Source organism: Salvelinus namaycush, chromosome 7 (assembly GCF_016432855.1).
Source record: "Salvelinus namaycush isolate Seneca chromosome 7, SaNama_1.0, whole genome shotgun sequence".
In the NCBI taxonomy this organism is placed as follows: domain Eukaryota; kingdom Metazoa; phylum Chordata; class Actinopteri; order Salmoniformes; family Salmonidae; genus Salvelinus; species Salvelinus namaycush.
In genome coordinates, this window is record NC_052313.1 from 44,167,128 (window position 1) to 44,181,300 (window position 14,173).

The following is a 14,173-nucleotide window of genomic DNA, read 5'->3' on the forward strand; positions in this document are numbered from 1 at the left end:
TGGAGACGTCTTATAGTGCAGAAATGCTACAAACAAGACAATGTGTGCCACGATGTAATACATTTCAAGGACAGGGCAGTGAAGACATGATTAAACATATGATGCAACACCTCGACAGACAGGCAGTCGTGACCCACTGAACTATGGGTAAGTGTTCTGTTGCATATTCTGGAAGTTCGAAAGTATGATGTTTTACAACCACTGGGATTTAACTTGATCAAGTTTATTTGGTCCTGTGATGCTCAGTCGGTAGAGCATGGCGCTCGCAATGCCAAAGGTTGTGTGTACGATTCCCGCTGGAGTCGCCCATATGTAAAATGTATGCACGCATGACTATAAGTCGCTTTGTATAAAAATGCCTGCTAAATGGCAAATATTATATTAATTTGTGACCACTAGGGAATAGGCCTACTGGCCTAGGTATGTATCAGGTTGCCATTATAGGTCATAAGGCATTAATACAAGTGAATTACCCATGTATAAGAATAAGTCAATTTACACACCTTACAAATACTATGGCCTTCGTAACTGCATCAATACTCATATTCAAAGTTTTAACATTAGCCTATATATTTTGCAGTGAATCAGAGGTCCTGTCATGGCAGATTTAAAATGAAGAATGATCAGTCCTAGGACACATAACAGGCTTCTTTAGAAAGGCAGAATGAAACATGCTATTTCCCCATTTTTGAAATATTGGTGAACGTTTGAAACACTATTTCCAAGATATTCATTTGTGTGTACAAATAGTTACATGGATTTGATAATTTATCCCATAACCTTCACTTCAATATTTGTTATAACAATTTAAGATTGCAGGCTAACAAATTATATTGATTTAAAAAATATATATATATGTAAAAATACAAGTTAATTTCTGTTATATTTCGATTATCAAATAATCTTCCATTGAAATAAAACCCAGTTCAATGTAGCTGTTGTCTGGCCTCTCATAGCTCACGCCCGCACACTCACTTCTCACTCACTCTCTCTAGTCCCGTTCCGTTTATGTTCTCACCTGTACGGAAGTGAACATAAAAGGCTGGGCAGGTAAGAATGTCTGAACCACGCAGGCACTCAACGTCTTTCCTGCCAGGTAAGAAAGACGGCGCATTCTCTTGTCGTTTAGCCTAGACAGTGATACCAAGAGAAGCTTACTAAGGCTGGAAATAACTATTTGTTTTGTTGATTTTACTGTACATATGAGAGTACCAGAGAATGTTTTGTTGTTCTTTCATATCCCTATAGCAGTAACCGCGAGGACCAATGGGGATTGCTGTACTTCTGGTCCTGATTCTTCGGCATTGGATCAACAACGTGGAGGGTAAGACTAGAGACCAGATCGAATGGCTTTGATTAATTAAATATCTTCTCCTTTCAAGGTTACATGTAACTGCAGTATATCCAGATTTTTCCCAAGATGATAATAGCTTTATTATTATTTTATAGAGGTTAATATTCCACGTCATACATGAATGCAATGTATTGATTACATTTCAATTCGTTTATTTGATCCAGTGGTTTATATATACAAATATTTATTTATAACCCCCCCCCCCCCCCCCCCCCCCCCCCACCCACAATTATTATTGTGATTTATCATGATAACATAACCGAGCATTTCCTCTGGTTATTCATGCGCAAATTAACCAGGCGCATCACAAAGACAGAGGGACTAAACAATCACTCATATATTGATATACTATAGTATAACACGCCAGGCAGCAGTGCCATGAGAAGATGTAACCCGTGCTAGACAGGGCCAACCACGCTGACCACTTCTATATTCTATATTCCCCGTGTGGTGTCCATGTAGGAACATGTTCGATTGGCAGTGCAGTGACTTGTGACGAGTGTCTCCAGCTTGGTCCCCACTGTGCATGGTGCACACAAGAGGTAAGCTATACATCTAGGGCAGGGGAACCCAATTACATTCACCCGTGGGCCGATTTTTACTTGAGCGGATGGTCGGGGGGCCGCATTATAGTTATAAATAATTTGTGCACTGCAAATTGACCGCAAGAATTCCAAACAGATGAAATATTTGACAAAAACAGAAGAATTTCAAACTTGAATTACGTTGGGATACGATCACATAGGCCTCTATTTATGCGTGGGAATACTAGGGAACAGAGTTCCTGAATAAAAATAACGTTGACGCCATTTTCTGCTGATTGTACAGTCTTTTATGTCCAAGAACGAAATGTATATATGTGTAAAAATATATATCTATATTTTGCACAGAACTTTGGGGGCCGAATAAAATCACTGCCTATTGAGGAACGCGGATCTAGGGGATAACATTGATGCAAGTCCAGTAGGAAAACGTGTCATGAATTCATTAATGTGCAACTAGCCTAACTTGATATGGATTTCTGATGCGACATGTTGTTGATGGAGCAAACTGCAATGCAGAGTCAAAAAAAATGGTTAAATGATTTAATGATGGCAATATTTGTAAATGATCTTCAGAAGTTCTACCTTTCAGTCAGTACTATAGTATGAATTTGTCTATTGACCTACGAAACACCAATAAAATATGTTAAGAGTCTCTGTGTCAGATTGGTTGTAATGTGGGAGTAAAACCTTGTGGTGTTTTTAACCTCTCAGAATTTCACAGACTCGTTTTTAATCAGTGAGCGATGTGACACACCGTACCTCCTCCAAGAGAGAGGCTGTCCCCAGGACCAGGTAGAATTCCCAGTGACCAACTCAGAGGTCCTCCGGGACCAGCCTCTCGGGAAGAAGACAGGAAATACCAACATCACACAGATATCACCACAGAAGATGGCCCTCAAACTCAGAACTGGTAAACCCTTATTTATACAGTTACTGATGGAGACCTGGGGCAGTCGCTGTGTCCATTATTTATACAGCTATTGGGTACACTGCTCACACAGTGGGTACATGCTGGCGGTGATTTGAAGTTGATTTAGAAACTCTTTTTGATGATTGAAGGATGTTTAATTTATATTTTCACACCATTTTTCACATAAAGATAATAATATGAATAGAATTTCTCACTAGCATGGTCAGACCTTGAACTGAACAGAGCCCGGAGAGAGAGAGACAGAAAACACTCTATTCTATTTCTTATTTTTTCTTTCAGGCAGTGAGGTGACCTTCCAGATCAGTGTGCAGCAGACAGAAGACTACCCTGTAGACATCTACTACCTGATGGACCTCTCAGCCTCCATGATTGACGACCTGGAGATGATTAAAGACTTGGGCTCCACCCTGTCCAAGGAGATGGCAAAGCTCACCAGTAAATTCAGACTTGGATTTGGGTCCTTCGTTGAGAAACCAGTCCTCCCGTTCATTAAGATCACTCCTGGAGAGCTGGATAACCCTTGTAGGTAGGGTACAGTGTGCTTGTGAGAACTGAAATGAAAACCACATCCTCTATGGTTGAAGTACGAATGAAGGGCACTTTCTTTATATAATAATATAATATATGCCATTTAGCGGACACTTTTATCCAGAGCGACTTACGGTCATGCGTGAATATGTATGGGTGGTCCCGGGAATCAAAACCCACTACCCTGGGGTTACAAGGGCCATACTCTACCAACTAAGCTACAAAGGACCATCTTTCTGTGGAAGAGACAGATTTTCTCAATAAAAGAGCTTAGTAAACGACACAGTGTTTTTGAGTATGCTTGTAACAAGCTTACTTGTTGTAAAGTAATAGTAATATCTAGTAATAATTCGTTAGTTAAACGGTGATGGAAATATTTGGCCCCCCAATGTCTTATCTGTAGACATGGAAAGTCATGGAAAGTTCTGTTATTTTGAATTTGTCTTTGAGTGGGAACTCTGGTCATGGATGTAATACGCTATGTTTCTCTATGGAATTCCCATGCAGGAGTGTGGATGAGAGCTGTCTGCCAACGTTTGGATACAAGCACGTCCTACCCCTCACCAGCAGCACAGAGAAGTTCAACAATATCATCACCAACCAGCGTGTGTCTGCCAACATCGACCTGCCGGAGTGTGGCTTCGATGCCATTATGCAGGCTGCTGTCTGTGGGGTAAGTGAGAGAGTCTGGGGTTCAGGTTTGATTTGATTTGTCCCCAAAGATGGTAGCCATTTTAACAGAAGAGAATAGAGCTGAATAGAAAATAATACTGCAGAATAGAATAGAATATAAGGGAAGGGAATAGAATATCTTCATTTTTCAAGGGATCTTCGGGCGTGCTTTGACAACGGACTATAGTATTATTGCGGTATAATAATCTCTCGTCTCTTCCTGTTAGGACAAGATAGGCTGGAGGAACGACTCCATGCGCCTGCTGGTGTTTGTGAGCGACGCCGACTCTCACTTTGGGATGGACAGCAAGATGTCAGGCATCGTCGTCCCTAACGACGGAGAGTGCCATCTGGACAGCAACAATGAATACTCTATGGCTGCCCATCTGGTAAGGGGACAGTCACATCAGATTCATTCATTGTTTCTATGACTGGGGTTGTAGTACAAGGGTTCACTGTTTATGATACTATAACGTGGCTGTCATTCCTATCCATGGTGAAGGAGTGTCCCTTTACTGTAAAGACTACTGGCTCTTTGGGGTCTAGGCCGGGTGACTGTAAATCCCTTTTTATTACTGTTGACGTGAAAAGGGCTTTAGAAATACATGTAACTGTTTCATTCATTGGGATAAAATGCGATAGTCTTAGGTTTTAAAATACTGACTTTGTCCATCCAGGAATACCCAACTCTGGGACAGCTGATGGATAAACTGGTGGAGAACAATATCCTGCTTATATTCGCTGTGACGGAAAATCAGAAACACAACTACGAGGTGAGAACTTCTCCTTCTCCCTCCATTGTCCTTTTCCCAAACGGCAATGTGACGTTTACCTGTAAGAAAACACCGGGTTGAAACGAGGTATGCGGTAAGCCGGGTTATGGAATGGAGAAGGAACATATATCTCTGTGTATCGTTGAGGTTATCATGTTTGATTCGCTAAGGGCTCTCAGTGGACGTGTTGGAACAAGCGCTCTCTTCTTCCTGTTTTCGGTTGAACTTATTTCCTTATGATAGTTGCTGTGACTGGTCGACCAACCTACATGAACAGTAACAGTGTGTCTGTTGTGTGTTTTATCACAGAACTATGCAAATTTCATACCTGGTGCCACGGTGGGGGTTCTGGAATCAGATTCAAGGAACATCCTGGAACTGATTGTGACGGCGTATAAAGTGAGAATACGATTCTGTCACTGTGGGTGTACAGTGTGTTTGTTAGTTAGCAGGACTATTGAGACTTGCGGAGTACATGGACACAGTGACCTCTGAATAGCTCCCTCGGGTTAGATTTTTCCTTTCTGTTTATCTCTTCTCTCTCCCTCCTCTCCCCACCACCCCTCTCCCTCCTCTCTCTCATCCCTGTCTCTCCGTTCCTTCCCCCCTCTCTTCCTCTCCTCTCTGCACCTCGGTATGCTGTCAGCAGGTCTGTACTCGCCCCTGCTGTTTGATCCTCTATCGTGGCTTTGTGTTCCTCCCTACAGTCTAATCCCTATTGGCTTCAGGCCCACAGGCAGCGTGTGTGTGTGCGAGTGTATGCACGAGGGTGTGTGTGTATGTGCGTGTGCTTCTAATCACTTCATCAGACACTTCCTGAACAGCCTACCATAGCCAAGTCACGTCTGGCCCCTCTAGCTATGCCAAGGGGCTTCACTGAGAGCTTTATTCAACACCGAGCTAATGGCAAAGCACTTAGCATCTAGCATCTAGCATAATAAGAAATGTACAGCACATACTTTATGTGAAAGCTATTGAGAGGTTAGCCACATTACCGATGTAGCTTATTTTTGTGATAGCTAGATATTGATTTAGTGCTCCTCCTAGTACACTGCGCGTGAGTACACTGTGTCTCAGCTCAAGCTGTTTCTCTCAAGCATCACACAGACCACATCTTCCCCAAAGGCCTGAAGGAACTGAAAGGATAAAAATGTCAAGTACTCTGTCAACACTGTGCTCACTTAGAGAAAGAGTTATATTAGAGTCATATCTACCTCACTATACCCTGTGGTGATTGGCTACTAACACCTGAGATACCTGGGAGCTTGACGGAATACCTGGGAAGTTACAGGGATCATGACTCAAACCACTCAGAGAAAGGGACTTACCAATATAGTGGAAGACTAGGAATGAATAGGCCCAGCTGAGTAAACCTTAGCAGTGTTGGAGCATACTGTAGACTTAAAAAGTGTGTAGTAAGTCAGTGGTTGCAGAAGCTTATAATGGTTCCCTTTCTCTCTTTCACACACACGCACGCACACACACACACACACACACACACACACACACACACACACACACACACACACACACACACACACACACACACACACACACACACACACACACACACACACACACACACACACACACACTAAAGAAACAGCATAATCCATTGAGTGTGAGGTAAAATACAGCATTGAATAAACTACAAAAAAAACACTTACCTGAACTCTTCCCTCACGAGGTCTAGGACCTGACCATGGCCCCGTTATAGGTTACCTTTGTGTTTCCAGGAGCTGCGGTCTGAGATAGAGCTGGAGGTACTAGGAGACACGGAGGATCTACAGATCTCCTTCACAGCGATCTGTCAGGATGGCACGGTACTACCTGGACAGAAACGATGCTCCAACGTCAAAGCTGGAGACACGGTTTGTTCCCATTTTGCTCGTCAGTTGGTCAGTGATATTAAAGAACAATATTCCTCAATTTTCATATTGTCGTAAACAAGTTTCCGACTGACTATACCAGCCACCTCAATGCATGTATGCTATAACATCCACCCTTCAATCTCTGTGATTCCCAGGTCTCCTTCAACGTGACTGTAGAACTCTCTGAGTGTCTCGACGTTCCCCAGCGTTTCCTCATCAAACCGGTGGGCTTTCAGGACCCCCTGGAGATAGACCTGGAGTCCCTGTGCTCCTGTGCCTGTCACCAGACCCCCGAGCCCAACAGCAGCCACTGCAGCCTGGGCCGGGGATCTCTAGAGTGTGGCTCCTGCCTGTGTGATCCAGGGTACATGGGTTCCAAGTGTGAGTGTACGGAGGAGAGCGCCCAGAGCAGTAACTGCAAGGCCAGTGGCGCTGCGGAGTCCTGTAGCGGGCAAGGGGAGTGTTACTGCGGCCAGTGTGTGTGTCACCCGTCTAGTTTCGGACGCGTCTACGGGGCCTACTGCGAGTGTGACGACTTCTCGTGTGTGAGGTTCCGAGGTTTACTCTGTGGAGGTGTGTACGTACGGTCGAAACACGGACTCTCATGACGAGCGTTGTGGTTTCACCTCTTCCTCTTTTGATGAAAACAAATAATGTACTGACATCACAATGACTCAGTAATATAACATATGACCAGCAGGATATACTGTAGTTACTTTCTTGCGTGCTAATGTGTGTGTGTGTGTGTGTGTGTAGGTCACGGGGACTGTGACTGCGGCGAGTGTGTGTGTCATAGCGGCTGGATGGGGGAGTACTGTAACTGCAGCAGCAGCAGGGACACGTGTGTGTCGGAGGACGGAGTGCTGTGCAGCGGACGGGGGAAGTGTGTGTGCGGGAAGTGTGTGTGTTCCATGCCCGGAGCCTCTGGAGACACCTGTGAAAGGTGCCCTACCTGTGGAGACTCCTGTAGCTCTGCTAGGTAAGAAGAACACACACCTGTCCAGTTTCCCAATGTGTAATAATATACAGTGCCTTCAGAAACTATTCATGCCCCTTGACTTATTCCACATTTTGTTGTGTTACAGCCTGAATTCAAAATGGATTAAATAAATACAAATTCGCACCCATCTACACACATTACCCCATAATGACAAAGTGACAACATGTTTTTAGACATTTCTGCAAATGTGTTGAAAATTAAATCCAGAAATATCTAATTTACATAAGTATTCACACCCCTGAGTCAATACATGTTAGAATCACCTTTGGCAGTGATTACAGCTGTGAGTCTTTCTGGGTAAATCACTAAGAGCTTTGCACACCTGGATTACACATTATTCTTTTAAAAATTCTTCAAGCTCTGTCAAGTTGGTTGTTGATCATTGCTAGACAGCCATTTTCAAGTCTTGACATAGATTTTCAAGCCAATATAAGTAAAAACTAACTAGGCCAATCAGGAGCATTCAATGTCGTCTTTGTAAACAACTCCAGTGTATATTTGGCCTTGTGTTTTCAGTTATTGTCCAGCTGAAAGGTGCATTTGTCTCCCAGTGTCTGTTGGAAAGCAGACTGAACCAGGTTTTCCTCTAGGATTTTTCCTGTGCTTAGCTCTATTCCGTTAAGTTTTATCCCTCAAAAAACTCCCTAGTCCTTGTCGATGCAGCCACCACCATGCTTAAAAATATCAAGACCGGTACTTAGTGATGTGTTGTGTTGGATTTGCCCAAAACATAACATTTTGTATTCAGGGCATAAAGTTAATTTCCTTACCACATTTTTAACAGTTTTACTTTAGTGCCTTATTGCAAACAGGATGCATGTTTTGTAATATTTGTATTTTATACAGGTTTCCTTCTTTTCACTGTCATTTAGGTTAGTGTTATGGAGTAACTATAATGTTGTTGATCCATCCTCATTTTACTCCTATCACAGCCATTAAACTCTGTAACTGTTTTAAAGTCAATATTGGCCTCATGGTGAAATCCCTGAGCGGTTTCCTTCCTCTCTAGCAACTGAGTTAGGAAGGACACCTGTATCTTTGTAATGACTGGGTGTATTGCTACACCATCCAAAGGGTAATTAATAAGGCATTGGAAAACCTCCCTGGTCTTTGTGGTTGAATCTGTGTTTGAAATTCACTGCTTGACTGAGGGACCATTCAGATAATTGTACGTGTGGGTTACAGAGATGAGATAGTCATTAGTCATTCAAAATAGTCATTCAAAAATCCTGTTAAACACTATTATTGCACACAGAGTGAGTTCATGCAACTTATTATGTGACTTGTTAAGCACATTTTTACTCCTGAACTTATTTAGGCTTGCCATAGCAAAGGGGTTGAATCCTTATTGATTCACGACATTTCAGCTTTTCATCCTGAATTAATTAGTACCATTTTGTAAAAACATAATTCCAGTTTGAAATGATGGGATATTGTGTGTAGGCCAGTGACACAAAATTCTGAATGTGGAAAACCTCATGGGGTGTGAATACTTTCTGAAGGCACTGTAGGATTTCTGTTTCAGGAATGGCAACAGCGACTGTAGACAGTACAGCAAACAAATACGGTACTGAAAGTGATGAGATGCCAACACTTATAGCAAATGTTTAGACCACACTAGCCCACATCCTGTGAAACCTGGGTCATGTTCCACACTAGCCCACATCCTGTGAAACCTGGGTCATGTTCCACACTAGCCCACATCCTGTGAAACCTGGGTCATGTTCCACACTAGCCCACATCGTGTGAAACCTGGGTCATGTTCAGCAGAAACTGTTTTGAGGTCCAATAATAACCAATCATGTTTACCTACAATATTGAGAAGCCCTTTGCTTTTTATTTAACTAATTGATTCTTGCCGGTCTTTACGTTGATTAATGGTTGTTGTTTTTATCCAAGCCAGGTTTGTTGCCTATTTTCAGTACTGGGACATAGTGTTCACCTCATCTTGTCTGAATTTGTCTGCTTGTTCCTGAGGGCATCAAAAGACAGCCAACAACAGTGCTGGACTATTTCCTTTCTCCATTGTAAAGGACCTGTCACACACAGTCCATCTGACAACACCATTATGTGCTAGACTACACACACACAGAGAGAGAGAGAGAGAGAGAGAGGGAGAGAGAGCGAGGGAGAGAGAGAGAGAGAGAGAGAGAGAGAGAGAGAGCAACCTTGGGAACAAACTGAAATCTGGCTAAGGCTTCTTCTGTTCACTCTTTATCAGGGAACACAAATAACCCTCCTCTTAAGGTCAGCACTCAACACGTGACAGATGCTGTGTATGTGTGTGTGTTCCTCAGGACCTGTGTGGAGTGTCATCTACAAGCAGAAGACGAGGCCACAGAGGAGTGCGTCCAGAGGTGCAGCGTGCCTCACGTCTTTGTCAACAATTCCACAGGTTAGTTACTCCTTTCTGTCCGAACCGTTTATAGACACGAGTAGCCGAATCATGACTGATACGATTCAAATGAATTTTGTGAAGAGTGAAATGAGAACTAGAGAGAGAGTGACAGCAGAAACAGCATTACACAGACCTGTCCAGATTGACCACTTGTTTTAATCAAATGTGTGATTGCTAGGCTTGATGCAAGTGTGTGTGTGTGTGTGTGTGTGTGTGTGTGTGTGTGTGTGTGTGTGTGTGTGTGTGTGTGTGTGTGTGTGTGTGTGTGTGTGTGTGTGGTGTAAAGACAAATTGTAATCACCACAATGTACAACATTGTATCACTCCAAAAGGTCTGGATCCAACAATGGTACACTGTTTCCTTGCCAACCTTGATGAAGAAGTTTCTGAGGGGAACTTTCCCTTGTCTGGCCCTTTCTCTTACCTTTTTAATATGATCACCCCACGCTGTTTGCCCCGCGTTGGTACTAAACACACTAGCATGTAAAGTTCCCTCTTGGGTCAGAGATCTGGAGGTATGCTGGCCCGTCCTGCATCAAGTGTCTCTCTTTGCCCCTGTCTTCACTCTCTCTCTTCAACCCTCTCCCTCTCCATCAGAACACTGTCTGAGGCCAGTGTTCATCAGACACTAGACAAAGGGGAACATATTATTTACCATATCCTACAGACGAGGCTATTGTGCTGCTGGTTGAAAATACAAGGAACTGACTCTTGCGGGTTTGTTCCTTTCAAGGGGAGCTTATTTTGAACGCGCTCACACTAATGCAAGCTGAGAGGTGTATCTGATCATCGCACCAGATCTTCAGGACTCAGATGTGAAATGCAATGGTGTGACACGCACACACAGACACACATTCACACAACATAGATCTTGGCCTTTGATATGGAAATCATATTGGTAGCAGAATAGAGAGGAGGGTATCCTCTTACGTCCTATTACAATGCAGAGGGAAGTTGATATGTGGCGTGTTCATTCATCCCATCTTCATAGCTGTGCATGTGTCCACGTTCCTTTTCAGAATACGACGAGAGCCGGTCCACGCTGTGTACCCTAAAGAGTGAGAACAACTGCTTCATCTCGTTCAGTGTGGTGGCTGGAGACATAGGGAGCACTGTGTATAATCTAAAGACGTACGGTAAGTTCAACGCCACACCTTGGGGACGGATTCACCGAGACGTTTTTGAACTTCACATAAGGGTATGGACAGTGAGAGGATGAAGGTCGTGTATGCGAAGGAAGGAGGCCAGAGGTTTAAGTGAAAGTAGACATTCATGGTGAATCGTTTTATACAGTCCTTTCCGGGAAGTAACGAGTGCAACTGGTAAAGGGTCTTAGTGAATCTGATGGGGCCGTAAGTCCGTGAACAGGCAGAGGTGAATTTCTCAGTGGGAAACATTGGAAACGGAATTCCCAATGATCTGTTTCCACATTATTTTTTATATTTTTTATTACCTTTATTTAACTAGGCAAGTCAGTTGAGAATAAATACTTATTGACAATGACGGCCTACCCCCGGCCAAACCCGGACGACACTGGGCCAATTGTGCGCCGCCCTATGGGACTCCCAATCACAGCCGGTTGTGATACAGCCTGGAATCGAACCAGGGTGTCTGTAGTGACGCCTCAAGATGCAGTGCCTTAGACCGCTGCGCCACTCGGGAGCAAATGATGAGTCTGATCACTGTAATGACTCATCATGTGACCAATATAAAATATATATTCATAACATTAGCATAAAAGTTCTCAATTTCCATCACAACCAGGGTAACGGTTACTGTAATGATCAACGAATTTATCTCGCAAACATGCTGACCAGACCGGACACGTCGCGTGCGCGAGCGTCACAAAATAAATTTAGAAATCCATGTTATTCAATTATTGCACCCACACTGCTCGCGCACGCCAACGAGCGTCTGCGTTACCAAGGGCTAACACCTTGCCCAAATCGGCTGCGCGTAAATGTATTTTGCCCCCCCCACACCAAACGCGATCACGACACGCAGGTTAAAATATCAAAACAAACTCTGAACCAATGACATTAATTTGGGGACAGGTCAAAAAGCATTAAACATGTATGGTAATTTAGCTAGTTAGCTTGCACTTGCTAGCTAACGTTAATTTGTCCTATTTAGCTAGCTTGCTGTTGCTAGCTAATTTGTCCTGGGATATAAACATTGAGTTGTTATTTTACCTGAAATGCACAAGGATCTCTACTCCCACAATTAATCCACATATAAAACGGCCAACCGAATCGTTTCTAGTCATCTCTCCTCCTTCCAGGCTTTTTCATCGTTTAAATTATATAGTGATCGCATCTAAACTTTCATTGTATTACCACGACTACCGGCAAAACAGTTCGTCTTTCTATCACCCACGTGGGTATAACCAATGAGGAGATGGCACGTGGGTACCTGCTTCTATAAACCAATGAGGAGATGGGAGAGGCAGGACTTGGAGCGCGATCTGCGTCAGAAATAGGAACGACATCTATTTTAGCCCTTGGTGTCGCAGACTCTCGTTGGAGCGCAAGCAGTGTGGGTGCAATAATTGAATAACATGGATTTCTAAATTTATTTTGCGACGCTCGCGCACGCGACGTGTCCGGTCTGGTCAGCATGTAAGTGTGCTAACAAAACTTGCTATTACAATTACACCTCGAAAAAGTGTCTCTGTGATGACTACGGACGTAACTGTGTGTCTGTCTCTCTCTCTCTCTCTCTCTCTCTCTCTCTCTCTCTCTCTCTCTCTCTCTCTCTCTCTCTCTCTCTCTCTCCATCCCTCCAGACTGTCCTGAGCCCCCCAACATAGTTATGATAGTACTGGGGGTCTCTCTGTCCATCCTCACCATCGGCCTCATCCTGCTGGGGGTGTGGAAGCTGCTGATCTCAGTCCACGACCGCAATGAGGTCGCCAAGTTTGAGGCCGAGAGGGCAAAGGCTAAATGGCAGTCGGTAAGATGGTGTCCTTATCCTCATTTGCTCTGTCTCATGTCAGTTACTTTGACATTCTTGTATAATTTACTGTTAAACTGTTTTTTTTTCTTTCTCCACAGGGTACAAACCCTCTGTTTAGAAGCTCGACATCAACGTTTAAAAATGTAACTTATAAAAGCGCAGGGGGACCGAAAGTTGATATTCATTCAATGGATGGCTACTGATGATGACATCAGCTTTTATATGTAAAATATTTACCAGCAGTTGAGTGCACTGGAAGTCCGTTAGGGCAGTTGTGGAGATGTTTATGTTGTATAGTATCTATGTGTGTTATGTGTGTGTGTGTGTGTGTGTGTGTGCGTGCGTGTGTGTGTGCGTGAATGTGCGCATGTGTGTGCATGTGTATGCAAGTGTGTGTGTGTATGTCTGTGGTGTAAGGACAAATTGCAATCACCACAATGTGCAACATTGTATCACTCCAAAAGGTCTGGATCTTCTTCAGGGATGCTATCTCATATCAGCAGACAGACAATGGAATGTCTAGCTATGAATCATCTCTACATGAAATGACTTTGATTTTGCTGCTCTTAAAGTTGTCTCTGGTACAAACGCTCTGCTGAACTGAACACTGGATTTTCCCATTTAGGTTGTTACAGATGTAGGATTTTAATTTGATCACCCTGTTGCAGGAAATGTAAAACTTGTAGTGTATTTGAGGTTTAAAAAGGTTTCTGAAGTTTGTAATTTCCCGCTTTGAAATGTTAGATTTGTCCATTAATTGTAATCCACATAATAATTTACATTTCTGGTTGCTGCAGGGTTATTTTCTTGATGTAGCAAACTGGCTCAAATTAAGAACCTACATCTTTACTTTTATTCATAGACTTTGGGTTGGGACATAGGTAGCCTAAAACAGAATAAGCTGAGTAGGTTTGATACTACTGCAATGATGTTTCATGTTTTTTGTGTTATGAATGTTTTGTTTTGGGTTTTGAGTCGAGGCTGAGCCTTGAATTATGTAATCTTGATTGGAATAATTTTGAGAAGAATAATTGATTAACTTTAATGTATGGCGCAAAAAATAAAGTTGAACTTTTGAGTTGTTGCCACGTCATCAGGTTCGTCATGTTTTGATTTGTTATCGTTGAGTGTAAATTATGTAAACCT

General features: G+C 43.1%; 1 protein-coding gene across 1 annotated transcript; it reads left to right on the forward strand.

Moving 5' to 3' along the window:
- Window positions 1-3,109: 3,109 nt before the first annotated feature.
- LOC120050468 (integrin beta-6-like) lies at window positions 3,110-14,076 on the forward strand. Its single transcript, XM_038997057.1, has 12 exons — window positions 3,110-3,356; window positions 3,866-4,031; window positions 4,258-4,419; window positions 4,708-4,803; window positions 5,113-5,202; window positions 6,540-6,674; window positions 6,830-7,247; window positions 7,431-7,653; window positions 9,972-10,069; window positions 11,092-11,208; window positions 12,858-13,024; window positions 13,126-14,076. The coding sequence occupies exons 1-12, from the start codon at window positions 3,178-3,180 to the stop codon at window positions 13,228-13,230; spliced, it is 1,956 nt and encodes a 651-aa protein (XP_038852985.1). The 5' UTR covers window positions 3,110-3,177; the 3' UTR covers window positions 13,231-14,076.
- The last annotated feature ends 97 nt before the right edge of the window (window positions 14,077-14,173 follow it).